This window comes from Bos indicus, chromosome 1 (assembly GCF_029378745.1).
Source record: "Bos indicus isolate NIAB-ARS_2022 breed Sahiwal x Tharparkar chromosome 1, NIAB-ARS_B.indTharparkar_mat_pri_1.0, whole genome shotgun sequence".
Classification (NCBI taxonomy): domain Eukaryota; kingdom Metazoa; phylum Chordata; class Mammalia; order Artiodactyla; family Bovidae; genus Bos; species Bos indicus.
Window position 1 is genome coordinate 142094015 of NC_091760.1, and position 26845 is coordinate 142120859.

At 48.1% G+C, this 26845-nt stretch overlaps 1 protein-coding gene across 2 annotated transcripts in view; it reads right to left on the bottom strand.

Annotated features, from left to right (window-relative positions):
• TMPRSS2 (transmembrane serine protease 2) overlaps window positions 1-26845 on the bottom strand; it is a 46535-nt gene that overhangs the window by 5587 nt on the left and 14103 nt on the right. For both annotated transcript variants that reach the window (XM_019962885.2, XM_070795214.1), the window contains exons 3-11: window positions 26245-26467; window positions 19761-19847; window positions 18963-19076; window positions 16335-16461; window positions 15125-15235; window positions 6946-6989; window positions 5458-5629; window positions 3671-3846; window positions 2881-2976 (exon numbers count right to left, since the gene is read on the bottom strand). In XM_019962885.2, the coding sequence (XP_019818444.2) occupies window positions 2881-2976; window positions 3671-3846; window positions 5458-5629; window positions 6946-6989; window positions 15125-15235; window positions 16335-16461; window positions 18963-19076; window positions 19761-19847; window positions 26245-26467 (1150 nt within the window). The remainder of the gene's footprint in view (window positions 1-2880; window positions 2977-3670; window positions 3847-5457; window positions 5630-6945; window positions 6990-15124; window positions 15236-16334; window positions 16462-18962; window positions 19077-19760; window positions 19848-26244; window positions 26468-26845) is intronic.

Genomic DNA, 26845 nt, shown 5'->3' on the forward strand with positions numbered 1-26845 from the left:
TCATGCCCTGGCCACACTGGCCCTTCTGTTCCTAAGACATTCTTGTCATGCTGATTTCAGCTCAAATGTCCCCTCTTCCGGGAAGCCCTCCCTGACCACCTCTCACCGTGACAAGCCTCCACTGTTTGAAAGCACCTAGTTTCTCATTTCCTATCTGAGCACAATCTGCCCCCAGCGCCCACAGGAGAATGCGAAGCTCCTGCAGGCAGAGGTTTTGTTTTAGTTTGCTCACTGTTACTCTCCCAGCCCTTGGAAGGTGCCCCACAGATCATGGCTGACTTTTCCTTTGGTCTTGGCTACTGAGGAAACTTGCTCACAACTGGAAGGATCAACCCAGGAGCTTCTCTCGTCCAGATGCCAAGATACTCAGCCCAGTTGCCAGCTCTCCCTTCTTTCTCTAAGTCGCCCCACCCATGTACTATTCACCTCGCTTTAAACCAGTGGTCCCCAACCTTCCTGGCGCTGGGGGCCAGTTTCGTAGAAGGCGGTTTTTCCATGGACCAGGGAGGTGGGGGGATGGTTTCAGGATGATTCAAGTGCATTACATTTATTGTGCCCTTTGTTTCTATTATTAGAACATTGTGATAATGTGGTAATGAAAGCAATGGGGAGCAGCTATAAATACGATGAAGCTTTGCTTGCTCACCCGCTGCTCACCTCCTCCTCTGTGGCCTGGTTCTTAACAGATCACTGACTAGCATCAATCCATGGCCTGGGGTTTGAGACCCCTGCTTTAAAGAATTCCTTGTAGGTGTGCCCTAAATACTTCTGGAAGGATGTAAACAATATATTAATATAAACGTACCACTAAGCACATCCACATACTCAGCAGTGGCCACAGGACTGGAAAAGGTCAGTTTTCATTCCAATTCCAAAGAAAGGCAATGCCAAAGATTGTTCAAACTATCACACAATTGCACTCATTGCACACACTAGCAAAGTAATGCTCAAAATTCTCCAAGCCAAGCTTAAACAGTGCATGAATCATGAACTTGCAGATGTTCAAGTTGGATTTAGAAAAGGCAAAGGAACCTGAGATCAAATTGCCAACCTTCTTTGGATCACTGAAAAAGCAACAGAGTTCCAGAAAAACATCTAATTCTGCTTTATTGACTACTCCAAAGATTTTGACTGTGTGGATCACAATAAACTGTGGAAAATTCTTAAAGAGATGGGAATACCAAACCACCTTATCTGCCTCCTGAGAAATCTGTATGCAAGGAGTACGTCAAGGCTGTATACTGTCACCCTGCTTATTTAAGTTATATGCAGAGTACATCATGAGAAATGCTGGGCTGGAAGAAGCACAAGCTGGAATCAAGATTGCTGGGAGAAATATCAAAAACCTCAGATATGCAGATAACACCACCCTTATGGCAGAAAGTGAAGAAGAACTAAAGAGCCTCTTGATGAAAGTGAAAAAGGAGAGTGAAAAGGTTGGCTTAAAACTCAACATTCAGAAAACTAAGATCATAGCATCCAGTCCCATCACTTCAAGGCAAATAGATGGACAAACAATGGAAACAGTAAGAGACTATTTTGGGGGGCTCCAAAATCACTGCAGATGGTGAATGCAGCCATGAAATTAAAAGACGCTTGCTCTTTGGGAGAAATGCTATGACCACCCTAGATAGCATATTAAAAAGCAGAGACATTATTTTGCCAACAAAGGTACATCTAGTTAAAGATATGTTTTTTCCAGTAGTTATGTATGGATGTGATAATTGGACTATAAAGAAAGCTGAGCATGGAAGAACTGATGCTTTTGGACAGTGGTATTGGAGAAGACTCTTGAGTGTCAATCAAACCAGTCCATCCTAAAGGAAATCAGTCCTGAATATTCATTGGAAGGACTGATGCTGAAGCTGAAGCTCCAATACTTTGGCCACCTGATGTGAAGAACTGACTCCTTAGAAAAGACCCTGATGCTGGGAAAGATTGAGGGCAGGAGGAGAAGGGGACGACAGAGGATGAGATGTTGGATGACATCACCAACTCAAGGGACGTGAGTTTGAGCAAGCCCTGGCAATTGGTGATGGACAGGGAAGCCTGGTGTGCTGCAGTCCATGGGGTTGCAAAGAGTCAGACAGGACTGAGTGACTGAACTGAACTGAAGCACATCCAATGCTCCATATAAAGGAAACAGCCTGGATCTCTTCATTTGAAAAAGGTTATCAGACATGAAACCAAATTATAACTGAAGGCAGCAGGGTCAGCCTGCGTCAGGAGAGTCTAGAGCCTCTTCCCCTCTGTGTGGTCAGGGCAGGAGGACTAGGCTTTGATGACTTGCAGCCAGTCGCTGCCAGTCACACAGGCCCATCCTCACTGAGACCATTATCCTCGCATCAAAGGCCAGCAGACTTCCAGGCAGCCCGTTAATGACTCTGTGACTTGAACATGGTGGGCCATGTGCCTCTCACGTTTAGGTGCCCTCTACACTCCAAAACGCAGTTTCCACTCATTGTTCCACTTGATTTGTTTTTTTAATTTTTTGATGTGGACCAGTTTTTAAAAAGCCTTTATTGAATTTGTTACAGTATTGTTTCTGCTTATATTTGGTTTTTTGACCACGAGGCATGTGAGATCTTAGCTACCTGATGAGGGATTGAACCCACACCCCTTGCACTGGAAAATGAAGTTTTAACCATTGGACCACTAGGGAAGTCTTTGCATTTGACCTTAATCAGGGCACTGTGGTAGGTAGGGCAGGTAGGATTTTCCCATCTAACATGTAGAGAACCTGAGGCAAACAGCCTGGGTGAATCACCCAAAAATCATCCAATCATTCAGTGGTAGAACCAAGATCAAAACCTAGATCTCCCACTTCTGAACCCATGCTCTGATTCATGGGACCTGCAGACCCTGGGCGGGGAGACTCACCTTTCTCGTAGGTGGCCCCCCACCCGGAAATCCAGCAGGACTGAGTTGGCTCCAGCATCATGCCTGGATTGGGTAGACACACTGGCTTCACTTTGTCTGTTTCATGAAAAGAAAACACCATGAGCGGCTCTGGTCTAACTGAAGACCTCGGGTGATGGTCTCCACCTGGACCTTTCCGTGTGCATGCACTGGGCCTGGGACCACCACCCTGTGGCCCAGGGAGCCTTCTAGATTCCAATGTGTCCTAGCATCCTCTTCCTCTGCCTGCCGCGACCCTTTTTCTAAGAGACAAGAAGTTCACCTCTGGAAGTTAGGGTTTGGGAGAACTGAAGGTCAACAGTTAACAGCTGAAAGTCAACAGTCAACAGTCCTGTGATGCAAATAGTTGACACTGGGCACGGCAGGGCTGTATCAACTACAGACTAAACTGATCACGATGAAGGTAACTGATCAGTGTATTATAATTAAAGGCACAGTGTCAACTGTCACTGATCAGACCCTGATTATGAAATGACTTTTGTAGATGTGCATGTGTGCTAAGTTGTCACCGTGTGGTGGAGGAAAAACATGGTGGTGACCACATCGCTCAGTGGCCACAAGCACATTTTGGGGTGGCTCAGTCTCTGGAAACCCTCTTCTAGCAGTCATCCCCTCCCCCAGGCCTGCACACTGTAGCTCAATGCACATTTCCTCCATCCAGTCTTCACAGCACGTTTTATTTCCAGTCAGCCTCTTAAGATTTGGTCAAAACTGTTCACACACCCTGGGCTGCTGGAACACAGGTACGCACCGTTGAAAGTCAGAGGCGTCTGCAGCTTCATTAGCGCAATGTCATTGTTCTTGGTCTTGGAATCATAATTTGGGTGGGAAATCACTTTTGCTACTCGGTATCCACTTCCATAGAACATGTAAGATTGTTTCAAGATTCCTGCAAAGGCCACCCAGATCTTGGGATTGTTAAGAGGTCTGGAAGACAGAGAGGAACACCGCTCAGCATGTAAGAATGGCAAATACAAAACACGCATTCCACAGTTCTCAAAAGTCATCAGCCCCCGAGGTGACATGACTTGTCAGAAGCCACACCAGAATGGCCAGGTGGTCTCAGGCTCTTCTCTCTCTCCATCTTACACAGCCTCACCCTCCTCTTTACTTACACCCCATCTTACACAGCCTCACCCTCCTCTTTACTTACACCCACCTCACCTCTCCTTTACTTCATCAGTGAATCATTTTCCTCCCATATTTCTGCACCAGCCTGCAAACACTTGCAATTCCAAGAACACTTATGCGTGTGTGCTAAGTCGCTTCAGTCATGTCTGACTCTTTGTGACCCTATAGACTATAGCCTGCAATGCTCTTCTGTCCATGGAATTGTCCAGGCAAGCATACTGGAGTGGGTTGCCCTGCCCTCCTCCAGGGGATCTTCCTGACCCAGGGATCAAACCCATGTCTCTTAAGTTTCCTGCATTAGCAGGCAGGATCTTTACGACTAGCGCCACCTGGGAAGCCCAACTTATTCTTGAATCTACACATCTCCCTGAGGTTTGAAACCTTATTTCCAGCATGACTGGGTCTTACTTATCTTTATATACTAGAACATCTCCTGGCACACAGTAGGTGCTTAATAAATGTGTACCAGGGAGTAGACTCTGAGTCTAATAACCACCCAGGCACTACCTTCTTTTGGGTGCTTCCCTTCTAAGAAAATCCCAAGTCTTAGAGCCTATGGAATCTGGTGGATGGAAGGAAGGGACACTCCTGAGTTATACACACTCCTTCCTTCAACCTTCGCAACAACCCTCAAAACAGCACACCTGACTTACAGGTGCAGACACTACTGTCAGACACCTGGGGTGAACTGTGTGAGGCTAATCAGCCAGGGAACAGCCAAGTTAGGCCCAGCCTCACTCTAAACATGACAAACAACTCCCATGAGTGAGGGTTTTTCAAAATATCCATGTGACCAAAAAAAATTCCTTGTTTAAGAAAAAAGAAGGAAGAATGGTATCGTCTACAAAAGCTAACGCTATAAATGATGGCCACCCTCACCCCTCCCCACCCATCTGTATGGGCAACTCTGGGGCCCAGGCTGCTTAATGGATCACAGAGAACCTTCTGGCAGGACAGCCTGAGGTTTGAGTGTCCCCAAGTTTCTCTGAGTGTCTCTCTGGGGACGAGCATCCAGGGAGCCCAAACTTGTCGAGAGGGCAGCGGCCTCAGGAAGGATAGGACCGAGCTGAGAAGACTGTGGACTGGAATTCGTTCTGATCATAGCATCACCCCAGCCTTACACTGCATCCCTATGCTGACTCAAAGCGATGGACACACGCTATGGGATGTATTGGCCACAGTTTCACGTGCTTCACAAGTCATCTGACCCTCCCTGTGACGCCAGCGAGCCACCCTTAGAAGCCCCAGTTGTCCCCAAGGAACCGGAGCCTGCAGCAGTCAAGGACTTTGCTCAAGGCCTCTGGCAAAGCCGCCTCAGAACCCCAGGCTCCGCCCCCTACTCCTCTGGTTCCGCCCCTTTCCTCAGGCCACGCCCCCTTCCTCAGGCCCCTCCTCCTCGAGACTTACTCCTCTACGCAGTGCGCGGCTGTCACGATCCACTCCGGGGTGATGATGGAGCCCCCACAGACGTGGATGCCCTGCACGTGCAGGCTAACCTGCCAGGGCCATTCGCCCGAGTAAGCATTCGATCCGCCCACGATCCGGCTCTGGCGGCTCGTCTTCACCGAGACCCCGCATTCTGAGAGACAAGCACAGTGCAGCCCGCGAGTGAGCAAAGCAGGGCTGCCCCCACCCAATCCCACTACGCCCTTTGCCACCCTCCTTCCCGCTTCTCCTGGACACCTGCCATACTGTGTTCCCATACCAAGGTTCCGGCCTGGCTGCAGGGTGACCGTGATCTCTTCTTGTTCCTGTTTCTTTGGGCTCTGACTTTGGAAAACGCCGCCTGGTCTCTTTAGGCTGGGGTGGGGGGCCAGAGGACACTCCTCCAGCAACCACCCCACCCCCGCAGCCACCCCCGGGAAGCACCACTTCTGATAGCCTGGATGCCACCAGTTGCTTGGCACTTGTGTGATTCCATCAGCATCTCCCAAATACCCATGTAGCAGGGCAGATAACAAAGGCCCTGGAACCCCCTTGAATGCTCAGAGACCCTAAGATTCCTGAACAAAGCTAAGGAGGGCTTTTCTCCTATGCACTGCTCTCAAACCATCACAAGGTGGACAGCGTGGGTAGGAGGGCAGGGCAGGCACCACACTCTCCTGGTATCTCCTGGTATCTTGAACCAACATGTGTGGGAAGTTACTGCCAGGACCACTGGGGAATGGTGTTCACCCCGGAGCGACTGCTAGCTTCACCTGTTCAAACTGGGAATCCAAGCTTCAGGGCCGAGACCCATATGGGAAGAGGATGGGGCCATACCAGAGAAGGGAGCTCAGGGACAGTATCCTCCATACCCATAAAACGTTTGGAAAATGTGAAAGTGTTAGTTGCTCAGTCATGTCTAATTCTTTGCGACTCCATGGATTGTAGCCCATCAGGTTCCTCTGTCCATGGAATTTTCCAGGCAAGAATACTGGAGTGGGTTGCCATTTCCTTCTCCAAGGGATCTTCCTGACAGAGGGATTGAACTCAGGTCTTCTGCAGTGCAGGCAGAGTCTTTACTGTCTGAGGCACCAGGGAAGTCCAAAAGGTTGGAAACTACAAGTAGTCCAAACGCTGGAATGGGGACACCCATGGGTCTCCAGCCCCACAATGTGGACACCACAGAGAGGGCCACATTGTCTGTCTCTGCAGTTTGTCTGTCCTTGGGACAGCTGTTTCTTGGACCAAAGCAATAAGTATCTAAAGTGTATCCAGATTCAAGAACGGGAACCCTTGGGCAGGGTGCTGGGTGTGTCCTGACATGTTACTCCACCTTCTATCTCCAAGTCCCCCAAAGACACACTGGGATACATTTCAATAAGGTATCAAATTTGATACCATTTGATTTTGGTATCAAATGGGATACCAAAATGCATCCCATTTTAGAAACAGAAAACCAAGAACACTTACCTATACAGCGTAAAGAAACCACTGTTTTTGAAGAACAAACATCGCTGCAAAAGAAGAGGGGAAAATTCTGCTCACTGTAACAGTAAAGACACTTGATTCTCGAAATAATTAGAAAAAAATATTTTCTTCCAATGTTCTCACTCCCTGCCTCTTCAGATATAGAAGAGTTTGCAATTGAAGACATGAATAGAGAAAGTAAACCGACATACATAGGGGACAGTAGTAAAGAGTGGACACCAAGTCAAACTGGAGGGTTAAAATCCAAGCTGTGTGACCTTGGGCAAGGCACTTAACCTCTCTGTGCCTTGATTTCCCCATCAACAGAATGGGCTAATGACAGTACCAAAGGTGGTTGTGAAGATAATCACACATTGTGTGTATGTGTGTGTATGTGTGTGTATGTTAGTCATTCAATAGTGTCAAGTCAAAGCACTTATCATATCAGCTGTTATTTTTTTTCTTGTAGTTTAAAATCATCCTTTAATTTTGTAAGGAAGACTTTTGTAAACTTCCAGCTTCTTGTAACTGCTTTATATGAACTGCACAGAAAACTATACAACCATTTGCCTGGGAACAGAAGAAGAGTTACTCCTTGGGAGGCAAACATTCCAGGTTACAGATGAAAAAGAACTAACCAATGCATTCCATTGTACACTGAATTTTCTCCAACATGTTGAAAAGAGAAGCAGCATTGATGCCCAGGTATTTGAAGCTGGCAGTGTTCCTTTTTTTTTTTTCTTTCTTTTTTTATTTTATTTTTTTTTAATTTTATTTTATTTTTAAACTTTACAATATTGTATTGGTTTTGCCAAATATTGAAATGAATCCACAGGTATACATGTGTTCCCCATCCTGGACCCTCCTCCCTCCTCCCTCCCCATACCATCCCTCTGGGTCGTCCCAGTGCACCAGCCCCAAGCATCCAGTATCGTGCATCGAACCTGGACTGGTGACTCATTTCATACATGATATTATACATGTTTCAATGTCATTCTCCCAAATCCTCCCACCCTCTCCCTCTCCCACAGAGTCCATAAGACTGTTCTATACATCAGTGTTTCTTTTGCTGTCTCATATACAGGGTTATTGTTACCATCTTTCTAAATTCCATATATATGCGTTAGTATACTGTATTGGTGTTTTTCTTTCTGGCTTACTTCACTCTGTATAATAGGCTGCAGTCACCATCCATAGTGATTTTGGAGCCTAAGAAAATAAAATCTATCATTGTTTCTAGTTTTTCCCCATCTATTTGCCATAAAGTGATGGGACCAGACGCCATGATCTTCGTTTTTTAAATGTTGACTTTTAAGCCAGCTTTTTCACTCTCCTCTTTCACCCTCATCAAGAGGTCCTTTAGTTCCTCTTCATTTTCTGCCATTAGAGTCATATCACCTGCATATCTGAGGTTGTTGATATTTCTCCCTGCATTCTTGATTCCAGCTTGTAATTCATCCCGTGAACCTGGTCCAAACCTCACAGTGACCAACAGCCCCCTCTGCTGGCTGGCACAAGTGACTGCACTTCTTTGCCAATCCCAGCAGTAGCCTGGCTTCATGCTAGCCCACCTTCTGACAAAAAAGCATTGAGGTACCAACTATAGAATCACCCTCATTTCTGGACAGCATCCAGTCCATGGCCAAGCCTAGCTTCCTGGAATCTTCCCCAAATGACTCAATACAAGCCCACATCCCATTATAAGTCCCTTCTAACACCCTCCCACTGAGACACCCATGGTTCCAAGACAAGGTGTGCCCTGGTGGTCTCTGGCTGGGTGGCACTAGATGCCAAGAGAAGACATGCTCCCATTAAGAGTGGATGTTTTCTAAAGATCATCAGGTCATTCCCCCATTCTGATGGCACACTGAGCAGCCATCAGACCCTGATGCTGGGAAGGATTGAAGGCAGGAGGACAAGGGGGCAACAGAGAAGGAGATGGTTGGATGGCATCACCATCTCAGTGGACATGAGTTTGAGCAAACTCTGAGAGATGGTGAAAGACAGGGAAGCCTGGCGTGCTGCAGTCCATGGGGTCACAAAGAGTCAGACACGACCAAGTGACTGAAAAACAACACAGCATCAGGGCACGAAGCAGTCACTCAGACGAGCCCTACCAGGAGCCCGAGGTTCAAGTATCAAAGTGCTACATCTGAAAGCAAACAGGAAAGAAGTCCTCCCACCCCCTGATGAGCATAGGGGATACCATGTGCCAAGCAATGGCCTCTTTTTTCCTCCAAAGTCTGAAGCCATCTTACGAGTTACCACAAGGTGGCAGCCTTCCCTCCCTTGCTCAGTCCTGGTTCCAAGTAACCAGCAAGACAAAGAGACAGTATTTACAAAGAGCCCAGGCAGCTGTGTTTAGCTTCTCAGGGGGACAAACCACGGCCCGCTGTTTTGATGGCCACACCTGGCTATGGGCACCCTTCCTCCTAGGCTCAGCCTGGCATAGGCTTAGGTGCCCCGGGCAGAAGTCAGCCCCCCAGGCCACCAGGAACACAAACCTGCTTCAGTCTCCCACTCACAGAAAAGGAGGGGGAAGCTTGACTTGTCCTTCTTTCCCTAAACACAGCACCTGGCACCTGGCCAGCAGGGAGGGGACGGCATGGTTTGGATGAGTGATGGGGAACTGGGAGCTGAGGAAGCTGTATGTTGTGTGTCTTTTACATGAAAGAACATTCCATTTGGATAACAGTATTCTATACTCCCTGGTGGCTCAGTGGTAAAGAATCTGCCTGCAATGCAGGAGACCCCGGTTTGGTCCTTGGGCCGAGAAGATCCCCCTGGCGGAGGGCATGGCAACCCTCTCCAGTATTCTTGCCTGGAAAAATCCCATGGACAGAGGAGGCTGGAGGGCTACAGTCCATGGGGTCGCCAAAGAGTCAGACACGACTTAGTGACTAAATAACACCAGCATGAATGATTCTAGGAAGACTGCAAACATTTTAAACATACGCAACACAGACTGAGTAGCCTAAGCCTAGCCCTCTCCCCCGACCTCCTAACTAGTCAAACCATCAACTGTGGGACCAACTCAGGTTCACGTCCACCCACTGGACACACTGCGACCTTCCCAGCACTGCAAGTTGGCCTCCAGGTATAGGAAACACTGGAGTACTGGAATAGCCGCTAGCTCCCAGGCCCACCCCTCACACAGCATCCTCTGACTCTACGGCTGGGGCTGGGGGACCAACCTTCCCCACTGCCTGGGCTGAGAGGACCTCTGGGAAGCAGAGTTTCCAGTGTGAAACCATCAGGGTCCTGTGAAAACCAGGATGAGTTGGTCACCCCAGTGGGGACCACGAGACATTCTTCTGGACCCCTAGACACACACCCTGACACACGCTAAGAGGCATCTCTTGTGTCTGCAGAGAGAAGAAAATCGGGAAAGAGGAATCTTCATTTTGTGATGTTACCCAATACCCCGGAGGGCAGAGGGCACACACGGGTGGCCAGCAGACCACAGCTGCTTCCCAAGGTGGCGCTGATGGTAAAGAACCTACCAGCAATGCAGGAGATGTGGGTTTGATCCCTGGGTCTAGAAGATTCCATTGAGGAGGAAACGGCAACCCACTCCAGTATTCTTGCCTAGAGAATCCCATAGACAGAGGAGCCTTGTGGGCTCCAAAGAGTCAAACATGACTGAAGTGACCTAGCACAAATGCCTCCCTAGAATGAACCCAGAGCTGCTCAGAGAGACGGGTCCTACTTAGAGTCCAATCTCCTCCCTGTGAGGAACTCAGACAAATTCTCACCAGCAAGAGAGAAATCAGACTCTAACGGTGATTCTCCCAGACATCCCCTACTCATTTGCAGTTTTTGAAAGGAAAAAAGAAACAACCATGCCCAACACACCCGTGAAAAGATGCTCACCATCACTAATTATTAGAGAAACGCAAATTAAAACAACAATGAGGTATCCCCTCACACTGGTCAGAAGGGCCATCATTAAAAAGCCTCCAAATAACAAAAGAGAACCTTCCTACACTGTGAGGGGGAATGTAAGTTGGTGCAGCCACTATGGAGAAGAGTGAGGAGATTCCTCAGTTCAATTTAGTTCAGTCACTTAGTCGTGTTTGACTCTTTGTGACTCCATGGCCTGCAGCATGCCAGGCTTCCCTGTCCATCACCAACTCCTGGAGCTAGGTCAAATTAATGTCCATCGAGTCAGTGATGCCATCCAATCATTTCATTCTCTGTTGTCCCCTTCTCCTCCTGCCCTCAATCTTTCCCAGCATCAGGGTCTCTTCCAGTGAGTCAGTTCTTTCCATCAGGTGGCCAAAGGATTGGAGTTTCAGCTTCAGCATCAGTCCTTCCAATGAATATTCAGAACTGATTTCTTTTAGAATGGACTGGTTTGATCTCCTTGCAGTCCAAGGGACTCTCAAGAGTCTTCTCCAATACCACAGTTCAAAAGCATCAATTCTTCAGTTCTCAGCTTTCTTTGTAATCCAACTCACACGTTCATACGTGACTACTGGAAAAACCATAGCTTATACTAGACGGACCTTTGTTGGCAAAGTAATGTCTCTGCTTTTTAATATGCTGTCTAGGTTGGTCATAGATTTTCTTCCAAGGAGCAAGCATCTTTTAATTTCATGGCTGCAGTCACCATCTGCAGTGATTTTGGAGCCCAAAGAAATAAAGCCTCTCACTGTTTCCCCATCTATTTGCCATGAAATTATAAGAACAGATGCCATGATCTTAGTTTTCTGAATATTGAGTTTTAATCCAAATTTTCACTCTCCTCTTTCACTTTCATCAAGAGGCTGTGATGTTTTCTTCACTTTCTGCCATTAGGGTGGTGTCATCTGCATATCTGAGGTTATTGATATTTCTCCCAGCAATCCTGATTCCAGCTTGTGTTTCATCCAGCCTGACATTTTGCATGATGGAGTCTGCATATAAGTTAAATAAGCAGAGTGACAATATACAGCCTTGATGCACTCCTTTCCCTATTTGGAACTAGTCTATTGTTCCATGTCCAGTTCTAACTGTTGCTTCTTGACCTGCATACAGATTTCTCAGGAGGCAGGTAAAGTGGTCTGGTATTCCCATCTCTTTAAGAATCTTCCACAGTTTGCTGTGATCCACACAGTCAAAGGTTTTGGCATAGTCAATAAAGCAGAAGTAGATGGTTTTCTGGAACCTCTCTTGCTTTTTTAATGATCCAACAGATGTTGGCAATTTGATTTCTGGTTCCTCTGCCTTTTCAGCTTGAACATCATGTTCATGTATTGTTAAAGCCTGGCTTGGAGAATTTTGAGCATTACTCCAGGGATGGGGGAGCCTGGTGGGCTGCCGTCTACGAGGTCACACAGAGTTGGACACGACTGAAGTGACTTAGCAGCAGCAGCAGTTGCTAGCCTGTGAGATGAGTGTAATTGTGTGATAGTTTGAACATTCTTTGGCATTGCCTTTCCTTGGGATTGGAATGAAAACTGACCTTTTCCAGCCCTGTGGCCACTGCTGAGTTTTCCAAACTTGCTGGCATACTGAGTGCAACACTTTCACAGCATCATCTTTCAGGATTTGAAATAGCTCACCTGGAATTCCATCACCTCCACTAGCTTTGTTTGTAGTGATGCTTCCTAAGGCCCACTTGACTTCACATTCCAGGATGTCTGCCTGGGTGATCACACCATTGTGGTCATCTGGGTCATGAAGATCTTTTCTGTATAGTTTTTCTGTGTATTCTTGCCATCTCTTCTTAATATCCTCTGCTTCTGTTGAAGTGAAATGAAATGAAGTCACTCAGTCGTGTCTGACTCTTTGTGACCCCATGGACACCAGGCTCCTCCGTCCATGGGATTTTCTAGGCAAGAGTACTGGAGTGGGTTGCCATTTCCTTCTCCAGGGAATCTTCCCGACCCAGGGATCAAACCCAGGTCTACCGCATTGTAGACAGACGCTTTACCAACTGAGCCACCGGGGAAGTCCACTGCTTCTGTTAGGTCCATACCATTTCTGTCCTTTATTGTGCCCATCTTCGTATGAAATGTTGTTCCCTTGGTATCTCTAATTTCTTAACGAGATCTCTATCTTTCCCATTCTATTGTTTTCCTCTATTTCTTTTTATTGATCACTGAGGAAGGCTTTCTTATCTCTCCTTGCTATTCTTTGGGACTCTGCATTCAAATGGGTATATCTTTCCTTTTCTCCTTTGCCTTTAGCTTCTCTTCTTTTTTGAGCTATTTGTGAGGCCTCTCCAGACAACCATTTTTCCTTTTTGCTTTTCTTCTTCTTTGGGATGGTCTTGATCCCTGTCTCCTGTACAGTGTCACGAACCTCTGTCCATAGTTCTTCAGGCAGTCTGTCTTTCAAGTCTAATCCCTTGAATCTGTTTGTCACTTCCACTTTATAATCATAAAGGATTTGATTTAGGTCCTAACTGAATGGTCTAGTGGTTTTCCCTACTTTCTTCAATCTAAGTCTGAATTTGGCAATAAGGAGTTCATGATCTGACCTACAGTCAGCTCCCAGTCTTATTTTTGCTGACTGTGTAGAGTTTCTCCATCTTTGACTACAAAGAATATGATCAGTCTGATTTTGGTATTGACCATTTGGTGATGTCCATGTGTAGAGTCTTCTCTTGTTTTGTTGGAAGAGGGTGTTTGCTATGGCCAGTGTGTTCTCTTGGCAAAACTCTGTTAGCCTTTGTACTCCAAGGCCAAATGTGCCAGTTACTCCAGGTATCTCTTGACTTCCTACTTTTGCATTCCAGTCCCCTATAATGAAACGGACATCTCTTTTGGGTGTTAGTTCTAGAAGGACTTGTAGGTCTTCATAAAACCATTCAACTTCAGTTTTACTGTTGAGGCATAGACTTGGATTACTATGATATTGAATGGTTTGCCTTGGAAATGAACAGAGACCATTCTGTCCTTTTTGAGATTGCATCCAGGTACTGCATTTTGGACTCTTTTGTTGACTATGAGGGCTATTCCATTTCTTCTAAGGGATTCTTGCCCACAGTAGTGGTCATCTGAGTTAAATTGGCCCATTCCAGTCCATTTTAGTTCACTGATTCCTAAAATGTCGATGTTCACTCTTGCCATCTCCTGTTTGACCACTTCCAATTTACCGTGATTCATGTACCTTACATTCCAGGTTCCTATGCAATAGTGTTCTTTACAGCATCAGACTTTACTTCCATCACCAGTCACATCCTCAACTGGGTATTGTTTTTGCTTTGACTCTGTCTCTTCATTCTTTCTGGAGTTATTTCTCCACTCTCCTCCAGTAGCATACTGGTCACCTACTGACCTGGGGAGTTCATCTTTCAATATCCTATCTTTTTGCCTTTTCATACTGTTCATGGGGTTCTCAAGGCAAGAATACTGAAGTGGTTTGCCATTCCCTTCTCCAGTGGACCACATTTTGTCAGAACTCTCCACCATGACCCATGCATCTTGGGTTGCCCTACATGGCATGCCTCATAGTTTTGTTGAGTTAGAAAAGGCTGTGGTCCGTGTGATTAGTTTGATTAATTTTGAGATTTCTCAAAAGACTAAAAATGAAAGTGCCATGTTATCCTGCAATCCCACTCCTGGGCATATACCCAGACAAAACTATAACTCAAAAAGATACATGCCCCCCAGTGTTCACTGCAGCACTATTTACAGTGTCAAGACATGAAAGCAGCCTAAATACCCACTGATCGATGAGTGTATAAAGAAGATGAGGTACATACATACAATGGAATACTACTCAACCGCAAGAAAAAATGAAATAATTCCTTTTGCAGGAGCATGGATGGACCTAGAAATGATCATCCTAGGGGAAGTAAGCCAGACAGAGAAAGACAAATGCCACATGATATCACTTATATGTGGAATCTAAAATAAGAAACAAATGAATTTACTTATGGAACATACAGACTCACAGACGTAGAAACAGACTTGTGGTTGCCAAGGGGAGGGAAAAGCAGGTAGACTGGAATTTTAGGATTAGCGGATGCAACCTTTATATATAGGATGGTTATAAACAACAAAGTCCTACTGAATACCACGGGGAACTATGTTCAATATCTTATGATAAACCATATGGAAAAGAATGTGGAAAAGAATGCATATATTTGTATAACTGAATCACTTTGCTGTTTGGTGGAAATGAACACAACATTGTAAATCACCCATACTTCAATAAAATTTTTAAGAAAAAAAATCAGCAAATTAAATACCTGTGGTAGAGTTTTTTATAGAGATCGATATCATTGGCACTTATGTTCAGCTTCATAAAGCTTGTGGCTCCGCTGTCATCTGCTATTCCTTGGCTAGAATAAAAACTGTTCCTAAAAAAAAGACAGAAAGTCTTACTTAAAATAATAGTTTTTCTGCAAGCATTTGCAAATCCTACGCTATAGCTATATCATAGTACTTATCTTATACTACATGCAGGTTAGGAGCATTTTGGAAAACAAAAACACAACTTCTAATTAAGTGACACCACATTATAACCATCCAATAACCCTGAAGTGTCAGGGGAAAGTCCTCCAACAGTCATGTTTCGAATCTAATCTGGATCAGGATAAAAAAGCAGTAAGAATATAGATGTGTGAGGACGTATAAAGTAACCAAACATGTAACCACACGTCCAAATGCTCCCAGTGATAAAATGTAGCCCCTGAACCGTGATGAGACATCCCTACGTCATTCATAGTGACACACACTGCGACTAGGGGAGAGTGGCATTTGGAAGTAGTTCCCTAGCTGAGATGGCAACTTTTTTATCAAGTGATAATTCATTTTGAAAACTGGCATAGGGTCAACAGGCTGGAATTGCAGAGAAGTCACATGGGGACACGCCCAAGGAAGAGACAGTGGCAGTAAAATGGCCCAGCCTCTCCCTGGAAGGCCGGGCTGGCAGGCGCGCTCCGATGAGCCCCTGGCTGGAACCTTCTCTGGTGGCTACATGAGGGATGTATTCTCTTACCGATAAATCCAATGATCAGCTGTCTGTGTTCAAAAGCCCCCAGTGCCTCCTGCACTCCTGCAGTGAAGCTCTCACATATCTGTTCCCTCCGACCTCCCCCGCAGTCCTCCCCACTGGCCCCCCACCCAGGAGGCGAGCTGAGTCAAGGCTTCCACCTTGCACTGGAGTCTCCTCTGGAAATGAGTCTCTTAAGGCCCTCAGCCAGCACCCGGGACCCTGGCGACTTCGGCGCTGGACAGCCCAGAGGAACCAGGAGCAGATGGAGGCCTAGGAGGAGGTGGGGCTGGGGGTGTGGGGCACACGCTCCCCTGCTGGTTCCCTGGGGCAGCTTTGGGAAGAAGACAGAGGTGTGTGGTGTCCGTGGGCTGGCACTTCTGGGGAGGGGCAGAGAGAAGCACTGATTCTATGCTTCTGTGCCTGTTACCATCACAAGGGAGGATGAGGGGCTCGGAACTCACCGGTAGCCCATGTCCTGGCAGGCCGCCCTCCCGTAGCTCTCACTCCAGTCATCCTGGCACACAGGGTGCCAGGACTTCCTCTGTGCTGAGTACACCTGAAGGATGAAGTTCGGTCCATAGAGGCGAACTGTGGGAAGGGAGGCTCCGGTGAGTCCCAGACCGTGACCTTCATCCTGTCCTCACGCGGGCCCCACCCTCCCCGGACACAGAGGCTCCAGAGGGCTTGGCTCCCTCCCCCCAGCTACACAAAGGAGATGCCCGGAATCTAGCCTTTCCTCCCAAAATGTGCCCTTCACCCGACAGAGCTGAAAACATGTATTCAGACAAAAATGAACATTGTGCACACATGTTCATGAGAGCATTATTCACAGGAGCTGGAAGGGGGTAACATCCAAACATTCATTAATGGAGGAGCACAGAAGGCAGTCCTTGCGCACAATGGAACGCTATTCGTCCATGAAAGGGGATCAAACACTGACTCGACTCAACAGGCGTGAACGTTCACACGTGATTGATATGCTCCTGACTGAAAGAGGCCAGGCAACAGTCCACACACTGTAGGACCCCATTTCTATGAGACATCTGGAGGAAGAAATCTATGGAGACGGAAAGCAGGTTAGTTGTTGCTTAGGGCCTGACACTCAGGCTCAGGCCGCCGTGGAGCGACCATCTCGTTTCCTGATGCTTCCGTGGTGAGTGATTCCATCCACCATGTGAGTGGATAAACCAACTGTAAGCGCATCCAGACAGTGGAATATGATTCAGCCCTAAAGAGACATGAGCCACCAGGCTGTGAAGAGACATGGAGGAAGCTTAAGTGCACGTCAGTCAGTGATGAAAGAAGCCAGTCTGAAAAGCCTGCATACATCCTGTAGGATTCCAACTCACGACACTTGGGAAAAGGCAAAACCATGGAGACAGTAAAAGGATCAGTGGTTTTCTGACGAAAAAGTGGTTTCAAGACAGGGGGGTGAGGGGCTGACAGGTCCAAGCTTCTACCTGTGGCTCAGTCTTTGTGGTGACCAGCGCCCCCAGGAGCCATTCAGGAGCCACCCAGAATCGCCTCATAGAACAAAAGACCCTTCTATCACCCAGGAAATGACAAGGGCCTTAGGAGCTTGGTGTCAGGAGCTGGGGTCAAGGACCAGATATCAGAACAAAAGATGCACCAGGTGGTCTCACCACTTGAAATTCACCATGGTCTCAGGAACCCTGTGCTGGGAACTGGGGTCAGAGACCAGCACCTGTCCTCTATCTAATCTCACAGTGTATGAGTGTATGTATTAGTATCTGTGAGCATGAGACTGTGTGTGAGTGCATCACGTGAGAGTGTAAGTGAAGTGGTAGGTGAGATTTTTCACTGCATACCCTTAGCTACTTCCTGAATTTTGATCTATTTGAAGACATTAACTCTTAACAGTATTTAAGTAAATACAACTTCAACATTAAGAAGAGAAAGTCTCTCCAGGCAACATCATGAGTTGGTCTTGCTAGAGTTATTGACACGTGAGTGGACACAGGTATTAAAACATCAAACACCATTCCATCTGATAGAGTAACCACGTCTGCTCAACCTGAGAAACTCTCAACTTTACTTAAGAAAATGGTGACAAATATACTATCACCCATAATGGCAAAGCACTATGTGGACACTTTGCAGAGTGAGTCTGCCAAGTGCAAATCCTCTCCTGTAAGCGAGAACTCCAGGAACTCCCAGTGCAGGGGAATCCACAGGCAGGACAGCAGTGTCTCACACAGGTGCCCTGACCTGGACTTGGGGTATAAAAGAGAACCATCTCCCCAGGACGGCCACAGAAGGATGGACAGCTCTGGGGTGGAGCACAGCCTCTGTCTGCATCACTTGCACTCAAAGTTAACAGCTCCCAGAGCATGCAGCAGGCTTCAGGCTTTGGGTAGGGCCTTCAGCAGATATCAGCGCAACCTTCATCCTCAGGCATCATTTCCCTGCTGTACCTACTTTGTGTTCAGTTGCTCAGTCATGTCTGACTCTGTGCAACCCCATGGACTATAATCCACTAGGCTCCTCTGTCCATGGGATTTTCCAGGCAAGAATACTGGAGTGGGTTGTCTTTCCCTTCTCCAGGGATCTTCCCGAACCACGGACCGAACGCATGCCTCTTGCATCTTCTGCACTGGGAGGTGAATTCCTTACTACTAGCACCACCTGGAAAGCCGACAGCTACTGAAAAATTCATTGAAAATAAAAGCAGCAGCAGTTTCCACCCTGTGACACGGACACAGGCCACCCGAAAGGCAGCTTGCTTAGAAAACACAGAGCCCACTCCCGACTTGATATTTTAAACAGTTTGCTGTTTTAGTCATGTCCCGTGGCAGCTGGGGCATGAATGTGGTCTGGCCCTAGGCTGTGGTCTCCCATTCCCTGGCTGTGTGACTCCCGGTGGGAGCTCGCCCCCTCTCAGCCTGTCTCCTCACCTGAAAACTGGGCTTGCATGCAAGGTTCAGCCTCCAGCAATGGAGTCAGTGATGGAGTGATTGACGTGCGGGATACAAGCCTGGCACCGTGTGCCTGCCTTGCTGTGGCCTCTGTGGGGGCCACCCGGTGCCCAAGCCAAGTGGCCCCCTCTCACAAGCAGCCCTGCCACTTACCGCAGCGGTTCTCGTCCTCGCCACTGGGGCAGTGCAGGATGCCATCGCACCAGAGAGAGGGGCTAACACAGGTCCCGGAGGAGCTGCACTCCATCCCTGAACACTCGTCCTCCACTTTCAGGGAAACAGAGGGAGATGCTCATCAGGCTGAGAAACCAAGGACACCCTCAGCCCTCGGGACAAGAGACAGCAAGCCATCCCCCTCTATTTTAAAAGGAGGAGATGGGTACTTGCCAACAGCATATATCAAAGGAAGCAGGGCTGGCCAGAGCAATGGTGAATCCCCCAGGTTTATTACTTCCGGTCAGAAGTGGGTCCCTAACCTGGGACGTCAGCAGTTCCCCACACCCCCGCCACACAGGTGAGTCCTGTGACCCATGATCCCCGCCCCAGGCTGGTGGAGGAGGCCTGGCTGTGGGTACAGGAGTCCCCGGGGAGGGAAGGCCTCCAGCCACCACCATGTACACTGAAATGCAGGAGACAGGTGTGCCCCCTAGGTGCGGGTGCTCACAAGTGCCAGGCCCCACTCAGGGTCCTAAAGCACAGGGTGAACTCAACGTGCTTCTCCCGCATGTGTCAATACCACGCAAAGGACATGGGATCTTGACAACCCACAGATGAGGAGGAAGTATGCCAACAAGACTGGCAGCTTCCAAGAAAGGTTATTCAAGCATCTAGTAGTCAAACAGGAGGAAAGAGATGGGAAACTTCATGAGGGGCTGGGGGTGGGCCCCCGGTCCAGGCACCAGGGCTGCTGAAGGGCCAGCACAATGCAACTCAGCTCTGGCCAGCACTTACTGTACTTCCAGAGGAGGACGGCGGCAAGGATTGCTCCTGCCAGCAGGACCACCAGGGTGAAGGTGATGCACAGGGCTTTCTTAGTCTCTGCAGGAAAGGAAGTGAGTATACAACTTAGTCACCTGGTTTCTTAGACTCTCAAATTTCATGCACTACTTTTATGGTATATCTTATCAAGGAAGAATAATTTTGTATACACTTAAATGGGGCTTCCCTGATAGCTCAGTTGGTAAAGAATCCGCCTGCAATCCAGGAGAGACCGGTTTGATTCCTGGGTCGGGAAGAAGACCCTGGAGAAGGGATAGGCTATCCCCTCCAGTATTCTTGGGTTTCCCTCGTGGCTCAGCTGGTAAAGAATCTGCCTGCAATGCGGGAGACCTGGGTTTGATCCCTGGGATGGGAAGATCCCCTGGAGAAGGGAAAGGCTACCCACTGCAGTATTCTGGCATAAAGAATTCCATGGACTGTATAGCCCATGGGGTTGCAAAGAATCGGACACAACTGAGAGACTTTCACTTACTTATACACTTAAATATTATTCAGCCATAAAAGGAATGAAATTGGGCCAGCTGTAGTGAGGCAGATGAACCTAGAGCCTATCATACAGAGTGTGTGAAGTAAGTCAGAAAGAGGAAAACAAATATCATATTTTAAAACATATATATGTAATCTAGAAAAATGGTGCTGATGAAACTATCTGCAAGGCAGGAATAGAGATGCAGACATAGAGAACAGACCTGCGGAGACAGTGGGGGAAGGGAGGGTGGGACGAACAGAGAGCGCAGCGTGGACACATACGCAGCAGCATGAGTGAAACAGCTGGTGGGGAGCTGCTGCCGAGCGCAGGGAGCTCAGCTCGGTGCCCTGCGATGACCTAGAGGGGTGGGGTGGGGGCTCGGTGAGAGGGAGGGCCACGAGGGAGGGGACATGTGTCTACTTGTGGCTGATTCTCATTGTCGTACAGCGGAAACCAACACAACATTGTAAAGCAATTATATTTCCATTTTTTAAAAGTGACTTTTCTCTTTAGGAACATATCCTGTGAGGCCTTATTTCTTCCATAGAGTTGAACTAAAGTTAACTTTTTGGAGAACCAAAGCAGGCAGCCGTGATATAAAGCAAACATACATTGAAGTTAAGCTCTTAAAAAAGTAAGATAGTCTTTTGGTCTTAAGATAGTCCAAAAAATGATGAATGTAAAAAGTTGGTTGAATAAAGGAAATATTCCTTGCTCCAGTAATTACAAGCATAAGCAAAATAATAATAACACTCCCCAAACTGTCATCTCCAGGGACGTCCCTGGCTGTCCAATGGTTAAGACTCCAAGCTTCCAATGCAGGGGGCCCAGGTTTGACCCCTGGTTGGGGAGCTAAGGTTCTGCAAGCCACAAAGCACAGCCATTCTCTCATCTCCATGTCAGTGGTACTTGAAGCAGAGAGAAAAAAGCCTCTTCCTCAAGGCAGTTTAGGGAATGGATGGGCCAGAGTCACACTGACTCACTGACTCACAGTCACTGGCCTCATGTGGCTATTTTCACTTTAATTAATTCTCATGTTACTGCTGCTGCTGCTAAGTCGCTTCAGTTGTGTCTGACTCTGTGCGACCCCATAGACGGCAGCCCACCAGGCTTCCCTGACCCTTTAAATAATATTAAATCATTCTGTAAATTCAACTGCTCGATAGTCCCACATGGCCAGTGGCTGCTGCGCTGGACAGTGAAAAGGAAGGATGATCTACCACTGTGGGAGTATCTACAGCACTAGGGTCGCCCCTCAGGTCTGAGGATAAGAGCTTTGGGCTCACATTTCAGCTAAGAAGACAAGCTGTAGGACAAGGTCACCAGTGTTCTCTGCTGCTGCTGCTGCTGCTAAGTCACTTCAGTCATGTCCGACTCTGTGCGACCCCATAGACTACAGCCCACCAGGCTCCCCCGTCCCTGGGATTCTCCAGGCAAGAACACTGGAGTGGGTAGCCATTTCCGTCTCCAATGCATGAAAGTGAAAAGTGAAAGTGAAGTCGCTCAGTCGTGTCCGACTCTTAGCGACCCCATGGACTGTAGCCCACCAGCCTCCTCCATCCATGGGAGTTTCCAGGCAAGAGTACTGGAGTGGGGTGCCATTTTGAAACAAACTGACACGCGGCTGTTGGTCAGAGCATAAGCCACAAGTCGTGCTGAGCTTCAGAGTAAGATGTCCACCACCGCCAGCCCCAGCAGTTCCTGTTCAGAGAGCACCCCAAGCAGGTGCTTCCCTCGGGAGATGGGCGGACAGGCAGAGGAGAGGAGAGCCAGGGTGAAGGCTCTTATACATCCTACTACTCCTTAGCTCCTACAGGAGGACACTGGGCGCCAGAGGTGGAGCTCATGGGGAGGCCCTGCACCCCACCTGTGCCCATTTTTCCTTCCAGAAGTCCACCAGACCAAGAAGTCCAGTTTCTGGAGTCAACTGAACCACTGGATCTGGGCATGAACCCTCACCCCTCATTTTGTTACCACATTCTGTAAATTCCACAGTTTATGCTCAAACTGGCTTAGGAATCACCTGGCGAGCCTGTCACCCAGAGATTCTGACTCAGCTAGGGGAGAGGAGGTGAGTCTCAGACCTACAGGCTCCTAGGTGAGGTCACCTGCTGGTCTGAAGAGTGCCATGTAACACCAGCCATGTGTTATCAGGGCTTGGTTCATGGTGAATGCTTCTGGCAGCAGGCAAGGTGGGGTCGCCAAGGAGGCTCAGGGGAAATTCCAAATGGTCAATTTGATCCATCAGTAAAGGGTGATTTCTTCCTTTGGGTGACTTCCCTGTGTGTCATAGAATCCAAGATAAGATACCATGCCTGGTGAGTAGAAGGATGTTAAACCAGGTGTCCTGAACCTTTCGTTGGGAGGGTGTCCTGAACTAGGCATCCTGAACCTCTCCTGGACAGGGTGGCAACCCGCCCGGCTTTTGCTAGGGGGCCCCAGATCTCACTGCTGCTGGACAACTATTTCAGGATCAGTGTCTGGTCCATCAGGCTGGACTGGGTGCTGGTTTGCAATTGTACCTCTTTGGGTGTAGGTACAACTGACTAATCATTTGCTGTTGTTATTGTTGTTCAGTCCCTAAGTCATGTCCGATTCTTTGCAATTCCATGGACTGCAGCATGCCAGCTTTCTCAGTCCCTCACTATCTTCTGGAGTTTGCTCAGACTCATGTTCATTGAGTTGGTGATGCTATCTAACCATCTCATCCTCTGCCACCCTCTTCTCCCGCCTTCAATCTTTCCCAGCATCAGGGGCTTTTCCAATGAGTCAGCACTTTGCATCAGGTGGCCAAAGTATGGGAGCTTCAGCTTCAGCATCAGTCCTCCCAGTGAATATTCAGGGTTGAATTCCTTTCGGATTGACTGGTTTGATCTCCTTGCAGTACAAGGGACTCTCAAGAGTCTTCTTCGGCACAATTTGAAAGAATCAATTCTTTGGGGCTCAGCCTTCGTTATGGCCCAGCTCTCATATCTGTACATAAGTACTGGAAAAACCATGTGTGTGTGTTAGTTGCTCAGCCGTATCCAGCTCTTTGTGACCCCATGGACTGTAACCCTCCAGGCTCCACTGTCCAGGGGATTCTCCAGGCAAGAGTACTGGAGTGGGTTGCCATTTCCTTCTCCAAGGGATCTTCCCAACCCAGAGATTGAACCTGGGTTTCCCACATTACAGGCAGATTTTTTAGCATCTGAGCCATCAGGGAAGCTTCTGACAGTTTGGACCTCTGTCAGCAAAGTGATGTCTCTGCTTTTTAATACACTGTCTAGGCTTGTCATAGCTTTCCTTCCAAGGAGCAAGCATCTTCTAATTCATGGCTGCAGTCACCATCCAAGGTGATTTTGGAACACAAGAAAATAAAATCTTGTCACTCCTTCCACTTTTTTTCCCTTTTATCCACCATGAAGTAATGGGACCAGATGCCATGTCTTAGTTTTTTTAATGTTGAGCTTCAAGCCGGCTTTTTCACTCTCCTCTTACCTTCATTGTTATCAATTGTTGATGTAGCCCTTCTGTGACCAGTGTCAACTATTTGCCTCACAAGATTGTTGACCTTCAAGCCTCCAAAACCCAAATGCTAACACATGTATTAAGGTTCAATGTGAAAGATCTGGAGAGCCAGGAAGATAAAACAAACAGAGCCAGGAAGATAAAAAGTCCCTTGTACTCTCACTGAGGATCTCTTGACTTTGTGCTTTTTAAGTCACTTGCAAAATACTGTCAGACTCTGACAGGCTATGTACTGCTGCATGACTCCAACTCTACACTCTAAAAGAGACAAAATTACGGAGACAAATCAGTGGTTGCCAAGAGTTAGGGAAGGATGAGCTAAGACCATGAGGGGCTAAGACCAGCGGTCCTCAGCCTGGGTGCCATGGACATCTTGGCTGGGCCATCCTCGGTGGTGGTCATTCTGTGCACTGGAGGATGTTCAGCATCATCACTGGCGCCTCCCAAGCAGATGCTGGTAGCAACCCCACCCCAGTTATAGCAGCTGAAACTGTCTCCAGACATCGCCAAATGCCCCTGAGGGTCAAAATCACTCCGTTAGGAGCCACCGGTCTCAATCTAACAGCCACCACCAGAAAGACATCAGTGCAGAGACAAGTAATTTATTGAACCAAGACGAACTGATGGAGAGAAAGAAAACCACACAGGAAAGGAGTAGGAGTAATTAAGGAGAAGGGATCACAAAGGGGTAGAAAACACAGGAATGGAAGAGAGTAGCGGTGGGGAGAAGGAAGGATGGAAGAGCCATCTGTGAAACATGAGGGAGACAAAGGAAAGGGCAGAGAGAGAAATACAAGAAGGACGGCAGTTGTGAAGAGCTAGGGAGGTCTAGGGAGGTCTAGGGAGGTCTGCGGAGAAGGCAATGGCGCCCCACTCCAGTACTTTCGCCTAGAAAATCCCATGGACGGAGGAGCCTGGTGGGCTGCAGTCCATGGGGTCGCTAGAGTCGGATACGACTGAGCGACTTCACTTTCACTTTTCACTTTCATGCATTGGAGAAGGAAATAGCAACCCACTCCATTGTTCTTGCCTGGAGAATCCCAGGGACGGGGGAGCCTGGTGGGCTGCCGTCTATGGTGTCGCACAGAGTTGGACACGACCGAAGTGACTTAGCAGCAGCAGCAGCAGCAGGGAGGTCTGAGGAGAGGAATCTTCAAAGGGTACAGATATTACCTGATGCCACTGTTTATGGTGTGTTGTTGGCACATAGAAATTCACCCTGTCATAGATCTTTAACTGTGTGAGTTGTGTGTGAGGGTATGTGTATCTCACAAAATAAAATAAAAATGTTATCAATGAAAATGTTCCTTGGGCCAGCCCCTGTACTAGCTCTGTGCTCATATAAGTAACTGGCTGTACTCGTCCTGCCTGGGCAATGCTTACCACATCAACTTGCCTGTGTTACAAGTTAGGGGAGGGGGCACAAAGGGAAGGGATCTGGAGGGAAAGAAGATGAAATGTAAGGAGAGCAGACAAGGACTTCCCTGGTGGTCCAGAGGTTAAGACTCCGTGCTGCCAATGCCAGGGGCACGGGTTCAATCGCTGGTCGCAGAACTAAGATCCTGCAGGCAGCATAATGGGGCCAAAATGATTAACTAATTAATTAAAAGTTTGAACTACTAAAAAAGAAAGCAGACAAATGAGAGGACGTGAAAGACATGGAGTTAAGGTGGTGGGCAGAAGACACACCACCTGCGGTCCCTCATCCTCTCCATGACCTGCTCAGGTCTGCCTACAAGACCCTTCAAGCCATGAGAAAATGTTGCAGATGCTTCTGGGTGACAACCCCACCAGCCACTTTCTTCACTGAATACACAATACTCATCCAGCACCTTGACCGTGACTTGTAGCATCCAGGAAATGGGTACGTAGAGAAAGGTTGTTTCTTCCTGTACCGGGGGCTTGCCATCTGCTCAAGATGATACAGTGGTAAACCATGCAGACAAGAAGCAGTTCAGAGAGGCTGGGCTGGCAAGACCACGCTGGGTGGTACAGGCCAAGCTGGTACACGTTAGTGGGAGATGAAGGTCTTAGCAGCTGTGTATGTGTGCTGTGTGCTCAGTCATGTTCGACTCTTTGTGACCCCATGGGCTGTAGCCCGCCAGGCTCCTCTGTCCACGGGATTCTCCAGGCAAGAATACCGGAGTGGGTAGCCATTTCCTCCACCAGGGGATCTTCCCGACCCAGGGATCCAATTCACCACTCTGCCATATCCTGCACTGGCAGGCAGATTCTTTAACACTAGCGCCACCTAGCTAACAGGCTAGCAAAGGCCTCCAGGAGGTGAGAACCAGGGTCCAGGACTTTGACCCAGAGACGGAGAAGGGAGAGGCATGCGCACCAGCCCTGCAGACAGAGGAGAGCCGGCACCGAGCTGGTGGGGGCAGAGGGCACCCTGGAGAAGGCAGACCCCAAACTCGGCTCCATTAGAGAAAATACAAGCAAAAAGGGCCCTACTTGAGGTGCACGCTGTCCTGGATGGAGGTTTGGGCTGCCTGTAGATGACAGGTGTCGAGGCGTGCGTCTGAACCCTTGGGGTGTACTGGGGCACCACGGGCGGGTAGTACTGAGCGGGGTACACCTCGAAAGCAGGGGGAGCCGTGGGCGGCTGCTGAGGGTACAAGCTTTCCGGCTGGTATCCATGGTTCTCATAGTAAGGCCCGACACCTGGTGATGATCCCTAAACGATTAAAAAGAAGATGAATGATACAAAGCTGTAATTATTCCAAAGCTTAAATGAACATTCCATGCTGGTGCTGCTGCTAAGTCGCTTCAGTCGTGTCCGACTCTGTGCAACCCCATAGACGGCAGCCCAACAGGTTCCCCCGTCCCTGGGATTCTCCAGGCAAGAATACTGGAGTCGGTTGCCATTTCCTTCCCCAATGCATGAAAGTGAAGAGTGAAAGTGAAGTCACTCAGTCGTGTCCAACTCGGCACTCAGTCAATTCATGGGTTCAGCACTGCAGATTCCTACGTGAAAGTGAAACTCCTAGTGACTCAGTCATGTCTGACTCTTCGAAACCCCATGGACTGTAGCCCATGGATTGATATTCATGGA